The sequence below is a fragment of the Amphiprion ocellaris genome, chromosome 7 (assembly GCF_022539595.1).
Source record: "Amphiprion ocellaris isolate individual 3 ecotype Okinawa chromosome 7, ASM2253959v1, whole genome shotgun sequence".
Taxonomy (NCBI): Eukaryota; Metazoa; Chordata; class Actinopteri; family Pomacentridae; genus Amphiprion; species Amphiprion ocellaris.
In genome coordinates, this window is record NC_072772.1 from 19,238,126 (window position 1) to 19,261,130 (window position 23,005).

The following is a 23,005-nucleotide window of genomic DNA, read 5'->3' on the forward strand; positions in this document are numbered from 1 at the left end:
CACTTTAGAACTATTTACAGACTCGTGCCAGAAAGCCTGGGGGGCCTCACTGGTTCATACGCTGTAAGCATGTGAGACACAAATACTGGTGCAAGACCATGAGGTGCTTTAAAAGACAGTAAAGTATTTCTAATCTATACAGAAACTGACAGGCAGCCAATATAACAACTTTAAAACAAGGGCAATGTGTTCTCTGCTTCTGGTAACGTTTTAACATTTCTGAAAGTTCAGATCTGAGTCAAAAATCACACCGATGGCTTCTTTCATCATTTCCAAGTATACTCCTCATACCAAATAACTGGATGGCTTAAAAGTTTCTGGTGTTGAATCCAGTTATTGTGCATTATTCATGTCTTTAAAAAATCCATTTCTGGAACAGGGAACAAGAGACACACACAGAATACAATATATTGACCATCACTATCCAGTACTTTTGCTGGCATGCATGGTGATGACTTACAAGACCTTCTTCCACTAGAACTCCCAGTGATGGTGGAGGAATTTGTCATATTTTATATAACTTAGCTGCAGAAATATTTGAGCATTAGTTATCCCAACTAGTGTCTTTATTTCAGGATGTCAGTGACTGAAATAAACATCAGATTCTTGAGGATGAATTACAGAATTCTGCTTTACTGCTTGTGCACACAATGTTTATTGATGGAAAAATCACCTTTATTGATATCATATGTGGGGTTTATAGGAATACACTAATAATGGAGAAATTCCCTTTGATGCTAAAACATGAAATAAGGAAATAGTCTTAAGGTAATGGGAGTAAAAAGTCATAAACAACTCTTAGCATCAACATAAAAGGCTGGGTATTTTCTATAAAACTCCATGTCTGCAGCTAAGTTCAGCAATCACACAGGGGGTATAAAGGTCACAGAAGATGCAGTAATCCAAATTTCCCCCCTCTGATGGCATCCTCTGTATCGCCATAGTACTTGACGTTTTGACTGAGGATCATGACTCGCATTATTTGACTGACAGTTGAGAGCAACCCACTTCCAGGCTATCAAAAGTCATTTTGATGATAATGTGGTAAATGGGCAAATACAGTAAAAACAATGTAAAAAAAAAAAAAAAAAAAAAAAAAAAAAGGGCAAGAAGCACAACTCAGAAACCAATAACTTTGGAAGTAATAAGGATCTCAGGTTACTAGTTTGCGTGACAACGCTGTTCATGCTTGAATATAAATGTGAAATAGATGTAGAAGCTGACTTGACTAGACACTGGTGGCTTCTCCCAAAGGAAAACCTCACTGAGAGTGAAGTTCTGTGAATCACTGTCAAGGGCCACTGCTGTAAACGAGAGAAAAAAAGGAGGAAAAAAAGCCCGTGAAGAGTTTTTGTATGTCAGCTATCCATCCTAGGGTAAACATGGCGAGATCCAAGGGAGCGCTGGGTTCCGCTTTCTAGTTTGTTTATGGCGCTGCTCATCAAGCTGCTGCTGCTTTCGTGCACAGCGGCTCTCGGTGATCGAGGCCCTCCCGAAAGATGCAGGAGTTCTTACCAGCCTCCCTCGGTGCGTATGAGGGATCTGAAGTAAAAAAAGAACATGGTGAGGAGGAGAGACATTGGTCTTAATCTACCACACGAGATTTAATTATTCATCAGCCTCTAATGGATTCTACTTAGAGTCCTGGAGAGTTCAGTGGCCGATGCTGTTAACAGCCCAGAGAGGTGGAGGGAGTATGTGTACGAAAAGGAGGTCAGAAGAGCACAGAGGGAGGCGGGTGGGTAGATGGCAGGAAAAGAAAAAAATAGAGATTTTCAGATGAAGTTTCAGCCATGACATGCTTTTGACACATGTGAATGTTTCTGATGAGATCATGCTGTATATGTAGAGTGTTAATGAATGAAGGGGAAACGGTGTGCGTATGCAAACACTCAAGTTACTCCGAGGAGCTGCGTGAAGCTTCACTCCGAGGAAGATCAAAGGCGGTGGATTTAGTGTGAAAATCTAGGAACTAGACTGAATCAAATGATCATCTGAAGAGTCCTCTGTGAGCCTCAGCCTCGTTAAACACACACACACACACACACACACACACACACACACTCAGACACACCAGGAGGGACTGGTGGAGAGAGGGCAGGCGCTGAGAAGTCATGTTATTTCAGTGGGCTGAAGATCAGAGCAGACGAAGTAAACATTTTATTTCAAGAGAAATCCCTCAGTGTGTGTTGTGGTTATGCTACTAAATAGGGCCTGTGATACATCTTTGCAGTCGTGTACTGCATAGAGACCAGAATTTAATGTGTTTTAAATTTTGTTTTGTTTTTTAAATCCATTTGAAAAAAATTGTCAATTACACATTTTTCGGTGTGAATCAAAGCCAGCAGATCTTGGACATAAATTTGTGTAAAAACTGAAGCAACTTCTGATGCTTTCGTCTGTACAATGGCAGCCTTGAGAGTTGAATTACTGCAAAAGGATCTGTAGCAATCGAGACACTCTTTTACCCCATTTAAACATGGTATTATCGTGCAATCTGTGCCTGAATAAGAGAGAATGCATGTTAAATCTCGATAATGCAGAAATCTGGAAAAGAAAAGAAAAACATGCATATTTCAAACTCGCAAAGATATCTACAAGTCAGCAATTGTTTGTGGCTTTACTCAGGATTCAAACCCCACCCTCCCATGTAAAAGTTCTAGGTCTAACTATTGCACCACATTCAAAGACTTTAGTACTCGTTATGCTTTGGCCTGCTATGGTTAAATAAGTCTCTGATTGGCTAAAATCTCCCTTCTAGATTAGTTAGATTTGCTTGAGCCAGAAAACTGAGCCAGAAGCAGATGTACAAGTTTTAAGACAAACTAATGGTTAATATGAAGATTTTGCCTATTGAGACAAAAAAAGACTTCCTATTCCAGATTTAATGCACTATAAATGTGTAATTATTCAGCCGCTTTAATTCTTGCATCAAAATTACAGAACTGTTGATTTTTTTAAACTACAAAAATACTTAAAACTTAATCATCTTTATGAACATCATTTATGAGCAAAAGCTTTTTGTGATTGTAGTGTCAGTACCTTAACTAATTGAATTATTGTCTGTACTTTGCTGTACACATATATATATCTCCATCAATTAGACACACTCTTCAAAAGTTTGGGGTCACCCAGACAATTTCGTGTTTTCCATGAAAACTCACACTTTCATTCATTTGCTAACATAATTTTCTAATCATCAATTAGCCGTCTTCATTGAAAAAAACTGCTTTTCTTTCAAAAATACAGACATTTCTACGTGACCCCAGACTTTTGAAAATTAGTGTAACTACCTGTAGAGGTTTATAGGGGGGCTGGAGAGGCAGGTTACACCCTGGACCGATCATTACAGGACCAACACAAAGAGAACGACAACTATGTACACTCACATGTGTATAGGTCCATTATTTCTAAAGTCCCTTCACACACAAACACACAGTTTTCAGAAGAGCTCCAATCATCCATCATTGCCTGTCAGAGTTTGGTGTAAAGGCTTTTAAATACAAAAATACACATTTATGCATCCTTAAAGCAACACATTATGAAAAATGACAAGTATTGTAGTGTAGTGTAATATTTTCGGGTACAAAGTGCTAAGAGTAAAAGATGATATAATTATGGCAAATGCTATTAGACTGAAGAGTAGAATTAAAACGTGCACAAAATACATAATGATGAATATTTTAGTAATGACTGATGTCTTGATGATACTGTGTGTGTGTCTGTGAAGGACACACACACACACACAGCTGGAAGATCATAAAGTAAAATATGTATTTTTGGTGTGAAGACAAATCACATGTTCTGTAGAAAAATGAACTATAGAGTACTAAAAACATAATGGGGTATACTTGAGGCAATATAACTGTTTAAAAAATGTGAAAGAAACATTACAATACATAATGGTATATTATAGATGAAATTTATCACAAAATGATATGGTTTTATGTACAGGAGGGCTGAGGCAGAGTCTGAACATGTCTGGACATGTTCTCTGTAAAACATAAACTAATGATAACACAATCCTCTGTAGGGAGTGACCCAATGGTGAAATATGATTGATCAACAGATTTAGAATAGTATAATGGTGCCACAACTATCTCTCCAATCGGTGTAGAGAAAATGACCAAATCTCACAGCATAAAAGACAATGCACAGCTCAGTATCTCTGATTTTTCTTGTGGTGTTATCATTGCTAAGAACTACTCCTGGATTTTCTGTCGACAATAAATCCTGCTGCCTCTGAATGCTGACTTCCCCTGGTGATTTTTTTTGAAGATCTTTAAAGAAGCTTTTTGGACATTTGAACACGGTCAAGTTTTAGACTCTGGCTCATGATTTGGGACTTTGTTTCCACGTCAATAGGCACAAAATGGGCCAGTATTAACCAAAAAATAAAGTTTAAAAAGTCAATCAGCAGTGACAATAATTAAAGATGAACAGCTAAAGAGTCTCTGCTACAGTAACAAGGATTCATTTGCAGCTCAACACAAAATACAGAAATCGAAGCATTTTTTTGGCCTGTGTTGTAGGACGGAGTGTGGACTGAGTGAAAGATAGAAAGATGGCATTGAGTTGTATTATGGGATGTGTAGAATCCAGTGTTTTATCACCTTTCTAAGAGACAGCTGCACCAGATCCCTTCACCACTCTGATTCTAATACTGTACTGGGGAGTGAATGGGAGAGTATGTGTAGATATGTGTGTATTTTATGGTGTGTGTGTGTGTGTGTGCATCTATTATTGATCATATTTCATTCCTCTCTAGTACCTTAGATGTGCTTTTGTATTTACGATTGTGTCTACCTGCTTTGAGACTTTAGATGGAAATTAACCAGCACTGAAAGTGGTGCAATGCTTCTTTTCTCCTATGAGATTAATATTGTGTCTGTTATGTGTCTCTTCTGCTAAAGTAGCTGGTGAATGTTTTCTAATCAAACCTAAATTAACAATTAACTAATACAATACCTTTTTGTTGTTTTCACCGTTCAGAGTGTTGCACTGAGGCAACTTGGGATCACTGTGTTCTTCAGTCTATTCCATTTCTTACCTCTCTCATCCCTCATCCTCTTCCCAGGCGTACCCAGTGCTGCCACTGTGGTAATCGTGATGTGTATTGCCGCCCTGGTGGTAGTGGTGGTGCTCGGCATATACCGCATCCATCTGACCCACCAGCAGGAGGTGAAGCTGGCGGAGTCGGCTAAAGAGGCAGATGTGACTTGGGACGACTCTGCTCTGACGATCACGGTCAATCCAATGGAGGTAGGAGGGCGGAGGAATGTAGATGGACGCTAAAGGGGAGGAAATATAGTAGATATAGTTTCAATATGAAAATGGCAGATGTGAAAATCAGCCAAAAGAAGGCTGTCATCAAAAATTGGGTGACCATGGCAAAAAACGGACTTTTGGGGAGGCCACCAAAACACCTACTGTATGACTCCTCTAAAGGAGTAGCTGAGATGTTAAAGACTGTGCTTTGACATTGCTTCATCTCCTTACCCAAACTGTTCCAGAGTCTTACCCCACAAAAAGAAATGCAGAATCTTTTTCTGTTCATATGGATTTTTTTTTTTTTTTTTTTTAATTTTTAGATTGTATTTTCCCCTTAGATTTGTTTTCCAGCAAGACAAGGACCAAAGTATTCAGCCAAAGCTACACATTAATGGTCTAAAGAATCTTGAGTGGCTGAGTCAGAGCTAAAACCCTAGTCTGAGAATTTGTTGCAGGCCTTGAATACTAATGCAATTACTTATTTTACATGCTAGAATTTTAATTATTGACATTGTTATGTAGAAATCTATTTTCACATTGACATGTAAGCATTTTTTGTACATTTCTTGTCAAAAAAGCCAATTTATATTGACCATATTTCAATGTTGAAAAGCAATCAAAGGGGAAAACTTCCAAAGGGTGTGAATATTTTTGTAGGCGCTGTAAATAGGAGCCGCTGGGTGTTAGTGATTGGAATATCTACAGAAAAAGAACACTTACACTAATGCTCTGCTTAGCTGTTATGACTTGAAGGAAGAATTATTGGGATTTCTTGGTTTTAGCACAAATTTCCGATCATTAAGTTTCTGCATCTCTGCAAATATTTCCCACCACAGAACCTGGAGGAGCCCCAGGCTGCAGAGGAAGAAGCCAGCGAGGAGGAGGAGGATGATGAAGAAGAAGAAGAGGACGAAGACGACGAGGACGAGGAGGAGGACGACATCACCAGCGCTGAGTCAGACGACAGCGAGGAAGAAGTGGACGTCCAGCTACCCAGAATGCAACGCTCAAGCAAGAAGGGTCAAAACTGGGACAAAACAACAATATCTTATTGAAACACACATTCACAGTCTCTCACATGCACATACACACACACACACACACACACACACACACACACACACACACTCACACAATCTGCAACACATCCATACTGAAACCTCAAATCAGATGGTTGAAACAAAAAGACTTTATGTGATGTTGATGCTCTAAAAATGAGGTAATATCTCCCCCTACTGGAAGACTCCACTGAGCCACACGCACACAAACACACACAGTGCAGTGATTTAACCTTAGCTTTGTCAGAAAAATCTCCCGTTTTATACAGCTGATAAGAAATAATATGACACTAAAACTACTCCACAATCAAATGACTCTCATCCTTCTTAAAGGAACAGCTCGTCAAAATTAAACCATACCCAGAGAGATGTTTTCCCATGAAGGATCTCTCCCTCTCATTATAATCTATGCCACAACTGCAGTCTTTAGAGAAATAAAGTTGTATGAAACCCATTTTGTCAGTTAAACCCCACACCATCCATTCAGTTTGATGTGTCAAAGATTTCTGATGTCCCATCTATAAAAAAAATAAAACAAATGCAAAACAGCCTTTATTTAAGAAAAATGAGTTGCAAAAGTAAAGAAACTGAGAGTATTTTTTGGTTTGTATACTTCATGTTATTTATCAGTCTTTATTCTAGCCTATGTGGCAAAGCCAGGTGATTTTACAGAAATAGCATATTTTCAATGGTACTCAAAAACAAACAAAACAAAAAAAAGATGATCGGTGTGCTGTCGCAGACGTCATGTTGAACTAGCCGACGGGTCTGAGTTCTGGGTTTTTGGGAAAGTCAGAGGAGTCTCCTTGTACATTTTTATACGCTCCTTTCTTGTAAATATTGAGTATAGTAGGTGACCCAACCCCCCCACTTACCCCCACCCCACCAGTCCAGCCCCACATCGTCCACCCAGAAAAAAAAAAAACCCTTCCTTTCCACCTGTACACAACACACACGCCACCTCTTCATGTGTATGTACGCACCCCGAACCCTTAGCCTGCAGGAGTCTTTCCAGAACCCATCCCTGAGTCCTCTGTGTGTGTTTCTAGCTCAGTGTTCAGATCATTCCAGCTGATGTTGGCTTGGGTTCGTTGGGGCAGATGTGCCACTGCCTCCATAGTGATGGGGTCAAATAAAGCTGCACTAGGCGAGAAGTGCATGTGTGTAAAAATAAAGTAAAATTTTAAAAATACCCGTGTACCAATCAGAGAAGAGCATCCCCTCGCTAATCATGTTATCAGTGTGGTCACAAATCAGCATCCGAAGCAACAACAAAACTCAGTGAAACAACACTACACAACTTCTTGTCATTAATGCTGCATTAGAGAGTTGATAGAAGGGCAATGCTAACAGCAATATTTTGTAATAAGGTGTTAAGTATGTATAAGGCAAGATCTTTTTGGGTTAGTGGGTTAGAAAACTTTTTTTTTTTTTTAACCTAAATATCTTATGACTTGATCAGGGTCCCTTGAATTTGACTGATTAAAATTTTTTTTAAAAAATATGCATGTAACTTCAAATACAAAAAAATGTAAGGAATGATAGGAAAATCAAGCTCAAATATGACTATAATAAAGAATGCACATATTATTATGAAGATTAAAGCAGCACTAATCAATATCTTTAGATTAAAAATGGGTTAAATTGGTATGTGTAAAATTAAAGGTATTGCTTATAATGACAACCCAACAGATAATTATCACCCAAGCAGCTCCCCTGTGGATTAGCATCTTTTAGCTCATTGTTTTGGTTTCACAGCTTGCATCTTTAATGTTCTGGTTCAGTCTCATCATTCTTATCAGCCTCATTTCAAGCAGCAGCAGACAGCTATTTTCAGCAAATAATAATAATAACATCCGCTGTAGATGCTATATTTCTAAGTGGCCAAAAATCATTTATTGTAGATTTAACACTTTTCAGAACCCGTTCTCGGCATCGTTTTTACTTGCTATTATCAATAAACCTGTTAACGATGCTTAGATATCACTTATATTTGCCTGATGCTACCATATATCCCTGACTTAACAGGAGTCATCCTGTTTTCAAACAAGAAAGACAAACACATCCTTTCAGCTTAAATTGGATTTTTGGCGAGCACAGAAACTGCAATTACACCAGACCTGCAAGAAACTTTGCCAAACTTCAAACTTTGATAGAAATGCAGCATTAATGGAAGAAGTTTAGTCGTTGGGGTTGATGTCACATTACATAAATCCCACCTCATTAACCAGCACTCGAGGTCGCCGGCTTGTGAAGCTGCCTGGTGCAACTTTAAGAGAAGAGAAGTGAGAAGGGAGTGTGTTTGGCAGTGTCTCACATTTGACCTAATCAGAAAACCCAGTCAAAAGTTTTTTCACCTTAAAGTGAAAGGGCATTAATCTCCAGCCGTGACCATCCTGAATCCAGTCCGTCTGTAATGTTTGATAGCAAGGAATAAAAAATGAAAAACAAAAAAAATAGAAATCCTCGATGCAAGAAAACAGACATGTATGTATGCACAGTCTGCCTGCCATAGATAAATGCAAGGGTTTGGTTCAAGTCACAAACACTGGAAAATGTCCTGCTCTGACCTAGTGAGCCTTTGGCAGCCGTCCTGTGGGTAAAGCTGGGAGAACCTACTGTATGTGTATGCTGTAGCTCTACTGTATGTTCATGTAAAGATCTCATATGTTGTTTAACAGTTTTCCTCATCTACTGTGACACCTGGTCTTGTGACGTCACCTCCCATCTTGCACCCCCCTCCTTGAAATCTTTGGTGGATTTTGCATCGGCCCGAGCCCTAATGTTGTCCTGACATTTGTTTTAGAAGAGGACGGTGAAATTAACATCGAAACCTTGTATAATGTGTAAAAGTTTTTTAATTTCAGTTTTCTTTATAATTTCTCTGGACTCTTTGGTCTGTTTTTCTTTGGAATGGTCACTACAGCACTTTCTGTAAATTGGCCAATAAAAACTTGTTTTGGAATCTAGCTGTGGGTATTGGTGTGTGTGTGTGTGTGTGCGTGCGTGCGTGCGTGCGTGCGTGTCTTTTGTGTAGTGCATCTGGTAGGTGCGTAAACAGCTCATAAAGTGTCTTCCAGGTGGGGTCCGAGGGTCATGCATGTAAGGTTATAAGCGGGTCCCCAGATGTTGTATGAGTGTGTATTTCTGTAAATATTTTCCTACAAAAACGAGGATCTTGTGTGCTTGTGTGTGTGTATATGTGTGTGGGAACAGCTGTGTGTGCACGTAGCAATGTGTCTCAACAGCTTCACTGTGTGCCTGTATTGTGCATTAATAAGAGAAGCAAACAGAGAAGGAACATGCAGGTGATATGAACCCATTTTTCCTCAGTAAAAATAGATTATACAAACCAGCTAGTCAACTATCCATGTTTTATTCTATAGCTACACCTGAAGCTCCCCTACTATTCTTCTCCAGACTTTTATTAAAAAAGAAAAACATTAGTCTCACTTTCCATTCCTTACTGCAACACCTAAATATCTTCTTTAAATCAAGGCTCCTGTTTGACCATATTGTCATGTGAATTTAGAGAGCAACTGAAATGAATAAGCATTTACAAGTTTACTCTCCTTCTCACCTAAAGGATGTTATTTGACAGAGCAGCAGCTTACACAAAAAGTCTCTTCTATAGGATAAAATCCCGACAAGGTGGCAAGAAATGTATCCATACACTAACAGCTTAAGCAGACATGATATCGACTGCAGTGATAAATCAGCATATGCACAAAGATATTCGATAGGATATAAACTCTTCTGTTATTCTACCAAAACAACTTGGTTTCTATGGCACAAACAAATATTGAATCAGAGCACGTTTCAGAGCGATGACCCAAACCAACACACTTGTGTCTACTTCTCTCCCAATAACCTAAAAAAATAAAAATGTCTGTCCACCTTTACATACTCTCATGAGTGACCAAAGACTTCATTGTTTAACAGAAATACATGTGCAAACAAACGATACCAGTGTGGCCATTTTGGAGGTGACGCCCACTGTAAAGACTGAACATTTCCTTTAACTGCATTAAATATGCCTCATGTAAGGTCTTTACAAATGACAGAAAATCTGAAGAGCAAAAGTAAAAGTAAAAATGATATACCTTTATTTATTCAATAAAAGAATCATTTTTATTTGATGTGGACATTTACAGTTTGATTTCTTTTTATAGGATTGACACATAACTGAATACTATTTCTGTTGTGATTTTACTAATTAGAATCTATAGTACAATGAAACAAGGAAATCTGTAAAATAAGTTTGTTTTTTAAAAATTACAGTTTAAAAAAATGTTTCAAATGTTCACATTTTATAGTGAAGGGTATTTGGCCTTTGCTAAAACAATGATGACTGCTTTCCATGTGGTCAGTTTGGATAATGACTGAGAGGTAGAATGTGAAATATTTCTTATTCAGTTTTCATGTAAGAACTTCTTTTATATGTTACGATTCACAAGGAGGCTCAAGTGCAGGAAATGAGATACACTGACAACGGGAGCATCAAAAAAGGAATTTACAGAATAGCAAAATATACAAGCAGGAACTACAAAGAGGGTTTCCGGAACTACTACTGGATGACACGGAAGACAAAGCCCCTACTGGTGGGCGGTGAACAAGGCAACTATAACAGGAGATTTTATATACACACACACACACACACACACACACATACATTGAGAGAATACAAAATTGAATTTACACTACGTAGAAAACCTGCATAAAACCTGAACAAAAAACCAGACGTCCACCTTAAAACTCAGACGTCAACCTTAAACCTCAGACGTCCACCTTAAACAGAAAACACTTCAACTGAATCAATATTTTCAATAAAACTGAATTTAAACATGAAGAACTTGTCAGAAATGTAATTAAACTTGAATCACCTGTTTCTATAGATTAATGTAAAAAGCCAAATACACAATTCAGAAAAAACAACCAACAGAAATAACAGCAACAAAGAGACGTTATGAATATATTGATCCTGTTGATCTCTAACTGATCTGTTCCACCGTCACAGAGACCTTCTCTGGTAAAACCCTGAGTTTATCTGTTGTGTAAATGAATGGAAACATCCTCTGAGTGAAAGTGTGTTTGAAGGTGTATATGTGTGTTTTAGTATCAGGATCAGAGAACGACAGCGTTCCTCTGCTACAGTCCAGATTCACCCTCATCCTCTGGAGCTTCTTCTGCACTGAGAGATCAATGAGGGGAGCTGGTGGTGATTCTGCAAAGTATTTATCTTTATAGAACGCTATTCCCCAAAATCCAGACTGTATGGTTCCCTTCCTCTGGACAGACTCTTCAAACACACCCTGTGTCCAATGTTTACTGTCTCCAACCTCAACAATCCAGCTGTGAGTCCCTGAGTTGAAGCCTTCAGAGCTCAGAACAGTGAAGTGATGATCAACCCTCTCTGGATTATCAGGAAGCTGCTGTTTATCTCCTCGTCTCACACCGGTCAGATCTTCAGACAGGATGAGTTCTGGATTTGCAGTGTTTGGGTCCAGAATGAAAGGAGTGTAGGAGATCATGTCCTTCATGTTGTTCCAGATGTCGAAGCTCAGGTTGCCCAGATGTTTGGCCTGGTCTATGAGAGCTCCTGAGAGCAGCTGTGGATCCAGCAGGAGGCAGTGCTGGACTCTTTCCACTGCAGCCTTGTAGTTGAGCAGGAATGAGACGTCGTCAGCTCTCAGCTGCTCCTCTGTGGCTCTGACTGTGTCTGAAAGATCTGCTATCTCTCTGCTCAGAGCCTCCATCTTCTCCTTCAAGATCCCAGTCTTCTGCTCCTCTTCCTCCCTCAGTGCAGCCATCCTGGCCTCTTCTTCCTTCATTAGAAACTGGTGAAGCTTCTGAAACTGCTCCTTAATCTGCCTCTCTGTGTGCTGGGCCTGGACCTTAATGTGTTCTGCTGTTTGATCAAACTTCACTTTAACTCGTTCAGAAACCTTCAGCTTCTCCTTTAAGGGCTCCAGAGTTTCCTGAAGTTCCTTCCTGTGTTCTTGTGCAGCTTCATCGATGGGTCTGAATCTGTGGTTGGAGTGTTTTTTTGGATCTCTGCAGACGAGACACACTGGCTGCTGATGATCCAGACAGAAGAATTTTAGTTTCTCCGGGTGCAAACTGCAGAGAGACTCTGAAGATCTCTGAGCTCTCTGCTGCCGGAACGACTCACACAGATTCTTCAAAACCAGGTTAGAAGGTGGCTCTACTCTTGAAGATCTTCTCTTACAAACCGGACAGTCATGTGTTGTTGATTTCTGTCTCCACCAGGTCTTCAGACAGTCTCTACAGAAGCTGTGGCTACATGACAGAAGAACAGGATCCATGAAGACGTCCTGACAGATCGGACAGCATAGATCATCCTCTGATCTGGAAGCCATTTAGTCTGTGAGTGAAGATGAAAACACAGCAGACACAGAGTCCAGTGAGTCAAGGTCACGTGAAAATGTTCAGATTTCACTTAAATCATAAACGACATAAACAAGAGTTTTGACACTTCAGCATTGTGAGAAGGTTTTACAGCTTGAACGGAGTCTTTGGACCCACATCTGTCAGCTGCTGTATTTAACGTTGTGTTTGTTGATTATAAAGAAGGGTTTGGTCCCATCACTGCTGTACAAACTGACTACAGAAGTCCATGTCTATAAAAATACTCGAAGAAAGTCCACAAGTTAAATTCTAATTCTAATTCTTTTTTCTTTTCTTTTTTTTTACATATTTTTGTGGTTGTTTTGCATCGCAGTTTGACATCTTTTAGAGGCTGTTTTGTGGAGATTACAAAAAATGTAAAGCAGTAAGGAATGTCATCAGAAATGCTGTCAACAGGTATCACAATAATTACAATTTTTTTTGTCAAGTCACTAATTGATTCTCGACTATTAACTTGCTTCATCTGTGCTTGGCAGTTTAATGTATGACTCAATGTGTTTTATATGTTTCGTTTGCAAAATATTGTATTTGTAAAGTAGGAAAAGCTGTATAAGCACCTCAAATCTGTACTCACGTGAGTAAATGTATTTAGGTACAACTTAGCTGCCAATTTTTGGTTAAATGACTAACTGATTATCGACTACATTTTTCATTTGTACTTGAAAAAGCAGTTGTGTAGTTTAATTTACTAAGCTACATAAACTTGTGTATTTTGTTTGCAAAAAATCAACATTTGTAATTTAAGAAAATTTGTTTAAGCACCTCAAATCTGTACTCACTTGAGTAAATGGACTTAGTTACATTCTACCATTGTTGCTTTGGTTATGCAACGTGCTGCGACTGCCAGTATTGGCTCAAAGGTCAAAGGCAGCAGTGATTTCCTTCTATGAAATCTATAAACTTCTGCAACGTCTCACAGCGTACATCAATCACACATATCAGGACTGACACAGATCAAACAAAGGTTTCAATAAAGTTTGCGACAGCAATAGATAAATGGAGGCGACGGCACATGAAGACAGAGAGTCAGTTCCTTTCCTGTGTCAGAAAGTTTCTCTCTGAATGTTTTTCATTCAGCAGCAGGTTCAGATGAAGAGTTTCTGTCCTGCAGTACTTCAGTCCTGCTGTAAGTGTTCCAACTATCTGTGTGGTGAAACAGAATCTTACCATCTGTCTGTTTCTGCGTCTCCTCTCGCCCACACCTGAACAGGAACAAACTGTCTCCTGGGTTGTCTCTGATATGTCATATATTTGAAGTGGAGCTTCGTCAGGTCAATGCTGTGTTTCACCTGGAGTTCGACCCTGTTGCCACGCTGTAAAATTATGAAATGCTTCTTAACAGTTTCCAGCTGAAAGCAGATAGCAGACAATAACTTTGATGATCACAGAAAAATACATACTTATTTACATTCTGACTATAAAAACAAGCAACACACAAAAACAAAAATGGTGCCAAACCTTTACATAACGTCCACATCAAAAATCTCTACTTTTATAATTAGGTATTTGTGATTTTACAGAGTTTGACTGTAAAATAACAGCTTTATTTCATTTACTGTAGTTACTTTGCAGGTATTTATTATTACTGTATACACACACACACACACACACACACACACACACACGTAGAGTCAGAGTTAGTTTTTGATTTTGAAAGTGTTAATTTACAGATTTACTTACTACTACTATTTAATATCACTACCAATGTGACTATTATTACTATAAATATTAATAAATAAATGCATATGCATATAAAACACAGTAGGGTAGAGGCAGCGTAAAGCCTAAACCTCAGTCCTCTCCTCATCATCTTATTTATTTTCCAAGTCTGTCCCCTTATATGCCAAAGGTTGTGTATGGATAGGTGGGTCCCCAATGGTAGATTCTTACACCTAAAGTGCATGATTGTGTAAATACACTTCTTCAAAATGCGGACCTCATGTGTGTGTGTATGTGACTGTGTGTTTTTAAATATCTCTGGTGGGTGTGTAAACAGCAGTGTGTAAACAGCTCACAACATTACTTTCAACTGGGTGGGAGATGCCTATCTGTCTTCCTGTTTTATCAGTGGGCCCAAATATTATACCTGAACCCTGAAGTACAGAAGTTTCTCAAAGAAGCTTTATACCCTCATTCAGCAAGCAGTTTCCACAGGAAGTTCTTAGTTGTCTCGAGGATTATGAGAGTAATTGCTGAGAGTGTCCCCTTACCCAGAAGGTTCTGTGTGTAAGTCTATATGCAGGTTCCCAGATGGTATAAATGTTTTCCCACAAAACCGGGACTTTGTGAGTGTGTGTGTTTCAACTGTGTCTGGTAGGTGTGTAAACAGTGCGGCATCTCTCTCTCTCTCTCTCTCTCTCTCTCTCTGTGTGTGTGTGTGTGTGTGTGTGTGTGTGTGTGTGTGTGTGTATGTGTGTGTGTGTGTGTGTGTGTGTGTGTGTGTGTGTGTGTGTGCGTGTGTGTCTGTGTGTGCTGTTTTTGTGGCGGCAGCCTCATCCTTAGAGCTCTCAATCTTATTAGAAGTGCAAAAGAAGCTGCAATCACGGAGGGATAAATGTGTGCAGTCTCATTCAAATTAGGCACAAAAATGTAGTTGAAAACTCCTAAAGGGAAGACTACTTAAGGTCAAAAATATTCTTCAGTATTCAGTATAAAAACATACATTACTTCACCGAAAACATCTGACTTTAGTATATAAGAACATTTCTCTGAAGACATCAATTTAGTTGAACTCAATCATCCATTTTCTAAACCACTTATCCTCTTCAGAGGGAGGGGCAGCACTGATCCCTACTGGATTACATTTGTTCTGTCATAAAGGCTCAGTGCTGTATCAAATAGGCCATAGAAGCATGGAAAAGCCACTAAATATAAGAGGGTTGTGCAAAATGACTTTGCACTTTGAGTAGGCAGTTTTTTCCTCAGCCTTTCTGCTGTATACTGAGGTTTTCAGCCATTTTTCCCGGCATGTACACTACTGTTCAAAAGTTTGGGGTCATCCTGACAACTTCATGTTTTCCATGAAAACTCACACTTTTATTCATGTGCTAACATAATTGCACAAGGGTTTTCTAATCATCAACTAGCCTTTCAACACCATTAGCTAACACAATGTAGCATTAGAACACAGGAGTGATGGTTGCTGGAAATGTTCCTCTGTACCTCTATGTAGATATTCCATTAAAAAGCAGCTGTTTCCAGCTAGAATAGTCATTTTCCACATTAACAATGTCTAGACTTTATTTCTGATTAATTTAATTTATCTTCATTAAAAAAATGTTTTTCTTTCAAAAATAAGGACATTTCTAAGTGACTCCAAACCTTTCAACGGTAGTGTCTTCAGATAGGATTTTACTCACTTTGTCAGGTTCAGCCTCGTTGTAGTTAAATTTATTAGCATAATGTTGGACATGTTTCTTGTCCTTATCTTTGTAAGACAAAAGAGAAACTGGAGGTCAATGTATGTGCTTTCTGGCTGTGGCTAATAGTGCTCTATTTAAAGTGAGAATAAAGACCAAGCCTGCACCACTGTTGATGTATAATGAGCAGTTTAGAAATGTAGAATTTGCTTAGTTTTACAGTCAGACCTACTCCACAGATCTGTGTGAGACCAGAGGATGGTCTGGCTGCATCTCATTATCTGCTGTATGAAGGGGAGAAAAAAACACATTAGATTGCTTGCATTCCTTTAAACCAGGGGCATCAAACATACGGCTCGTGGGCCAAAACCAGCCCGCCAGAGAGTCCAATCCAGTCCATGGGACGACTTTGCAAACTGTAAAAATTACAGAGAAGACATCAATTGCAAATTGCAAATTTGCAATATTTGGAAATTTAAAATAATTTTTATACCTTGACAAGTTGTTTTGATCAAAAAGTAAAATATTATATTGTTGAGTTCCATACGCACTCTGATCTGTAATTTATAATGTATAAATGATAAACTGAGGCATAATATTTTTGAAATTTCACTCATTTTTCTTCAGAAATTGCAGGTTGTTCATGATGTTTTGTATTAAGATAGTTCCTTAAATGTGAACATTTTCAGAATATACTTTTTTAATACACTAAAACAAATGTCATTTATCGGTTTTATGCTCTGATTTTACTGGCCCAGCCCAACTGTGATCAAACTGGGCTGTATGTGTTTGACACCCCTGCTTTAAACCAATCACAATATTATCGGACGATGCTAAGTGAAGGGTCCCCGAAATAGCGACGGGGGATTGTTTTGGTGGAAGACCATTTGCATGCATGGAGGTGAGCACTGGCATTAAAATGGATAATTTACTACAAGAGCCAAGTCAGGCTGTCATATTGCACAATCCAAATCTTTGACAACGCTTTTAGCAGGTAAGTTGCTACTTTAAGGTTGTTGCTGTTTTAAGGGGAATTTGAAAACAGCAAATACAAATACTGGAAAACAACAAGTAAATCATGTGAAATATGCAGTCAATGGCAGGTTTATACCCAAAGTCTACATCTGGTGAGTCAGACTAGAGAGGTCCAGGGTCGGCTGCTCTCCATGGTGCTGAAATGTTGCTCACAGGGACAAGATGCCAAGATGAGAATAACATAACCTACATACATACATAGCCTCACCATGCCTCAAATATTGTAGCAGTGCTGAAAGGCACAGGCAGACATGAGGACATTTTTCCTTAAAACTCCTCCACCAAGCATCTTCTCTGCTCAGGATGCATTTTGAGAATTCAGATATTCTTCAAAATGGTGCACTGAGATCAATTTTGAGGACACAAGCAGGAGGACAGAGATCAGAGGAGACAAGGAAACAGATGTTGGGACACATCTGTTCACACCATCACATTATGAGGACTTAAATCTGAGGAGAAATCACTGCTCCTCACAAGAGAAACTATAGAAATGTAGGGTTAAGAATTGATTAGTTAGTAAAGGGCTGAAGTCAAACTAAGCCCTCAGGGACTGAATGTAAGTAAATGCAATTTTCCTTAAAGTGTCAAAAACAAATCTTCATGACTATGAGGGAAAAAAGGAGTTTTAATGTGCTTTATAAAAAAAGGAACAAAATCTAAGTATCAAAAAATAACAATAAAATAAGACAATAAAATGAACATCAGTAAAACTTTGGAACTGAAATTGATAAATATTACACAAATGTCAACCTGTACAGGTGAAAACCAGTTTTACTACTGTACTGTTACTGGAGTCAATAAAAATGAGATGATTCACTGTTTTATATTCCCCCGAAACTATATACACTACCGTTCAAAAGTTTGGGGTCACTTAGAAATGTACTTATTTTTGAAAAAAAGCATTTTTTTTTCAATGAAGATAACATTCAATTAATCAGAAATACAGTCTAGACATTGTTAATGTGGTAAATGACTATTCTAGCTGGAAACAGCTGATTTTTAATGGAATATCTACATAGAGATACAGAGGAACATTTCCAGCAACCATCACTCCTGTGTTCTAATGCTACATTGTGTTAGCTAATGGTGTTGAAAGGCTAATTGATGATTAGAAAACCCTTGTGCAATTATGTTAGCACATGAATAAAAGTGTGAGTTTTCATGGAAACGTGAAATTGTCTGGGTGACCCCAAACTTTTGAACAATAGTGTATATAAAAGCTAGTTCTTGTAAAAATTCCTCTGGATGTGTACAATAACAATGTCAATATTGTACAAATTAATTTTAGTATAACAGCAAAATTAAACTAAGAATATGCCCATGTTTTTCATAAAACTTAATAATTGTGTTTTTGTTTTCTGAGTTGGCTCACCACAATCCATCATTAGTTTTTAAAATCATCTCCAGCTGTGAGCATCTCCTTTATTTCTGTTGTGTGTTGCATTGTGAGAGAATACTGCATCTAATTTTATTTTTTTTAGTAATTATACTGACTGTTTTGAGGCCATTTTATTTAGTCACAGTTCCTGCATAAACACACCGCGTACTGAAAAATCTGCTTGGAATTAATATTTACTATGGAATGAGGACACAGCTAAGAAAAGTAAAGTTGGCTGCAGTGCAGGACTGCTATATTTGTCTCCAAGTGCTGATAAATATTACTGGGAAATGCAGTATTCCAATGCAAAGTTTGTTGGCTGCAACTGTACTTCCTTTAAACCATAAAAAAGTGGTATATATGCAGATAAACTGTGCTCTGAAAGTGTCCTGCAATGCTAAAATAGCCATCTTTAGCTCGAAAATAGAGAAATTATCTGAGGTTTATGAAGTGTTTCATCAGGGGGACATTACACTCTAAAAACTAAATACCCTATAATATCTACTACTTTAAAATCAAATGTCACATTGATTTTATACAATCTGTAACTTCTAAAACTCCTCGTCATTTGTGGACAGTAGAATACATCATGAATTTCTCCTCACTGGGGCTACATACTGAGGACTGCAGTCTATGATCAATAGAATGTCTCCATCTAGTGGGTAAAGACTGTCCTGCACAACTGCATACCTTCATTATCAAGTGTGTGGTAAATTCTGAGAAGGTTTTATGATCGCACCTGACTTCGGCCCTATGTTTTTTATGCTTTGCCAAAACATACTGAGCTAATAATCTAATTTATACATTCAGCCTTCTGCCGATAAGAGGTTGGCATGCTTTTTTAAAACCCAGTGTTGCCAAAACTCTATCTGTGCTTCCACAAATCAGTGTCAGTGATGACCTGAAAGGCCTACTGCCTGTATGAACTGCTGGGAGCGCAGCAGCTCAGTATGAGAGAATTAAAATATTCACAAAACTTGTTATTTTCCGTGGCAGAGAGCAGAGCTGGGGGAGCCCCAGGCACTGTCACCTTCACTCTTGACTCACAAACAGAAACAGATTTTGCAAAAACTTTTCACTCTGTCAGACTCATTCTGACATACATTCTGAAGCATGATATGAGTAATTATCACCTCTGTCACTTAAACTCTGTATTTCACTGAGGAACCTACAGACAGGCAGCCAGAAGGGAGGTGGACAGATGTCACCCTTTTCTTTTCGCTGCTGCCTGGGTGATGACAGTCAGTGTCAAGGCCACAATGTCATGACTTCTGTCAGTCACAGGAGCCTCCTGCAAGTAGAAGTTGAGGTAGCAATATATAAATAATGAAGTAAACTTGCCTCAAACAGAAATAGACTGCCGTTATTCCTGCATGCATTATTCATTGTTTCTTTTCACTCTAAGGCAGTGAGAATGCACAAATGTTAAGGCTTTAATTGTGATCTCAAAATGCTACAAAGGAACAGTGATTAAACCACAACAAAGGCATCTAAAGGAGTGTGAGGAGCCACATTTTGGCACACAAAGAGCCAAACCCCTCTATAATTCATACGGAAAGGTGAGTACGAGATGGGACCACGGGAGCGAAAACAAAGGCGGTGAACCGGAGATGGAAGCCAAGCTGCTTTCCCACAACAAAACACAGGCACTCGTGTGATATTTTAAAGTAATAGCAGATGGTCACACAGTGGTGGACGGTGTGCAAAGGATTTGAAAAGTTCAGCCACAGAGCCCGTTCACTCTGGAGAATGCGAGGCCAATGCAGCATGGCTTTGTGTATGAGAACTGACAGAAATTGGTTTTCACTGCAAGCAGTGGCCTTTAAGCCTGCCAGTGTCCCGGAGCACAACGCCAACACCGAGCAGAGAAGGCTGCGTTGGTTTAGAGCTGGTTATTAACATTTAACCAGAGAATAAAAACTTTGCAGTCCAGTAAAACAATGATCCATGTGTACTTCAAGCAGAACTATGAATAGGTTTTTATATTCTATTTTCCACACAAAGACAGTTGACACCATCAGGCAACAGATGGGCTGCGCCACTATGGACTCAACAAAGATGGAACGCTTCAGGCTTTTTAACAACTTAGAGCTCTCTGTATAAATACTGAATTGGATTTGTGGCACAAAAGGGCATTTTTGTAGAGAAATTATTCGCATGCAGGGAATAATTTAGTTTGTGCACAATAATAACCTCTCTGTCTCATTATTACTGATTTCCTAATCTGACAGTGTTCCAATCCAGCAACAACCTCTGAGGCTGTAAAATGAAGCCAATGCACGTGTCAATAAACTGCAGTTCATCAAATGGCCACTTGAGGCTTGAGTCAATCCCCATAGACCCCCATGTTCAAAAGCTCAACTTTAAAGCCAAAGTAAACATGCTTACAGCCTGGTACAAGAAAACCGTTCTACTCTCTGTAACTAATTTATTTGCTCATGGCAACTGTATGGGTATGAATTGTATACAACTCAACCATCTGACTGTTTTAAGAACTAAAGAAATACATAATCCCAGCCTTCCTGGGATCTTTCTGCATGGAGTTTGCATGTTCTCCATGTGCATGTGTGGGTTTTCTCCAGGTTCTCCAGCTTCCTCCCACAGTCCAAAAACAAGCTGAGGTTAACTGATGATTCTAAATTGTCCGTAGGTGTGAATGTGAGTGTGATTGTTTGTCTCTATGTGTAGTCCTGTGATAGACTGGTGACCTGTCCAAGGCATCCCCTGCCTTCACCCTAAGTCAGCTGGGATAGACTACAGCACCCCCCCACCCCCCCACCCCCCACCCCACCCCCCACTACCACCACCACCCCAATGACCATAATGACATTGTCAGGTTTGTTATGAATGAAACCCTGGAAGTCTAAATCCATGTTTTAGATGATAGCATGGGGGAAATGCGCCGCTATGGTCATGTCTCCTTATTTTGCTCATAGTATGTCATCCAAGGTAGAAATAAAACAAAATAAAAACACCAAAAGGACAAAAAGCCTGTCTGTCACCAGAGGGGTCTTTAAACTCTGTGATGTTTCCAGCTGTAATACACCTATAGCAAACTGTTGGCATGTTTCCCAAAGTTTCATGTGCAAAGGCTTGTATCTTTATTAGAGAAGCAACAGAATAAGTGGTTCATTAAAGGATGATTAAACCAACTTACAAATTGAATTTCAGAAAGGTTCATGAAATTAGGCATGTAACCTAAACTGTTTAAATGTGCTGTGATGCGCTTCTTGTTACACTATAAAACCCACATGATTAGATTGGAAGGGGGGAAAAAAAACAGAGAACCACCTACACTAAGGATCAGATGCATTGCAGCACACTGAAGTTGAGTGGGAATGCAGGTAAACTAAAACTGAATGAGAGTGCTGTATACTTAGTGGATAATTGCAAACATATATTTCCACTCAAAAACAATTAGAAACTTTTTGAAAAAAAATATAGAATTTATGTGCTAATAAAATAAAATCTTGTCCAGTTCCATGCTTAGAAAAACAGCACAAGTACAATTCCATACACATCCATCTCTGCAAGAGCAATGGAGCAATGATCTGTGCCCTACTGCTCAGCTCCACAGCTGGACTTCACGTAGTCTTCAGCGAGTCCCACCTGGACCTGAAGACCGAGCAGAAACACCAGCTCATCGGTAGGACTCTTCTGCTTATACAGAAATCTGTGGGAGGCAGAACACTGGAAGTGAGCTTTGTGAAGCGGTGAACGGTCAACAATCAATATCTCACTCAGCAAATATGCTTCAAGTCCTGTCAGCTGTCCAGGAAAACAGGAGGAAAAGGAAAAGCGCTTTGGAAAAACAACACCAGATTTGGCCCGACGCAGATTTAAAACAGCACTTCACACAAAGAAACAGTTGAGGGCAGAAAAGATTTTTTCCGTGTAAATACCCCGGAGCTTAATGTGATCCTCCCAAATATCGCTGTTTACTGCCAAAACCTTTCCAGCTCACCTACAGGGCATGTACTGCTGTCCTGCCTGTGAAGTATTTACAGCAAGAAAACCTCTCCACCCTGATTTACCCTCATGCTCCTTAAGCTCAACAATAAGTCATTGAAGCTACACATGTTGCATTCAAACTGAATTGACTTTGCTACAAACCCCACAGCATGAATGTTACAGTGCATTTACACACTAAGTGGTTAAGAATGGAGCGAGGGCAGCTATTGGTTTGAAAGCAAGGTCTCGTATGATGGAGTTTAAAAGTGTGAACTATTGGCAGCTCGCAGGCTGACACACAGTAACAATGAAAACAGTTTGCAGAGCTGAAAGACTCGACTCTGTTTCTTTGGATCGTATAATATTATGCATTACTTGCACAGCTGCAGTCTGCCCCTTGAGCTCCACGACTGCTGTCTTTTGAGATCATCGTTGTGTAGAAGAAGTAGCCTGAGCTCACAGTTCATTGTTGTCCTCGAGGTCCTAAAAAGACATTTAGAATAAAGCCCATTTCAAGCTTTCTG

At 39.1% G+C, this 23,005-nt stretch overlaps 2 protein-coding genes across 2 annotated transcripts in view; one reads left to right on the forward strand and one right to left on the reverse strand.

Moving 5' to 3' along the window:
• Window positions 1-7,821, forward strand: part of LOC111569704 (calsyntenin-2) — a 345,816-nt gene extending 337,995 nt beyond the window's left edge. Inside the window, exons 16-17 of the mRNA XM_023272001.3 lie at window positions 5,078-5,262; window positions 6,108-7,821. Coding sequence (XP_023127769.1) covers window positions 5,078-5,262; window positions 6,108-6,326 — 404 coding nt within the window. The 3' untranslated portion in view covers window positions 6,327-7,821. The remainder of the gene's footprint in view (window positions 1-5,077; window positions 5,263-6,107) is intronic.
• Window positions 7,822-10,826: 3,005 nt separating this feature from the next.
• LOC111569707 (E3 ubiquitin-protein ligase TRIM39-like) lies at window positions 10,827-14,078 on the reverse strand. The gene is made up of 2 exons (XM_023272004.3): window positions 13,926-14,078; window positions 10,827-12,714 (listed from the first exon to the last, which is right to left on the reverse strand). Exon 2 carries the CDS (start codon window positions 12,707-12,709, stop codon window positions 11,321-11,323), a length of 1,389 nt encoding a protein of 462 aa, XP_023127772.2. The 5' UTR covers window positions 12,710-12,714; window positions 13,926-14,078; the 3' UTR covers window positions 10,827-11,320.
• Window positions 14,079-23,005: the final 8,927 nt, after the last annotated feature.

Excerpts from the sequence above, each read along its gene's own strand:
- LOC111569707 (XM_023272004.3), bottom strand. The coding sequence starts at position 12,709 with ATGGCTTCCAGATCAGAGGATGATCTATGCTGTCCGATCTGTCAGGAC.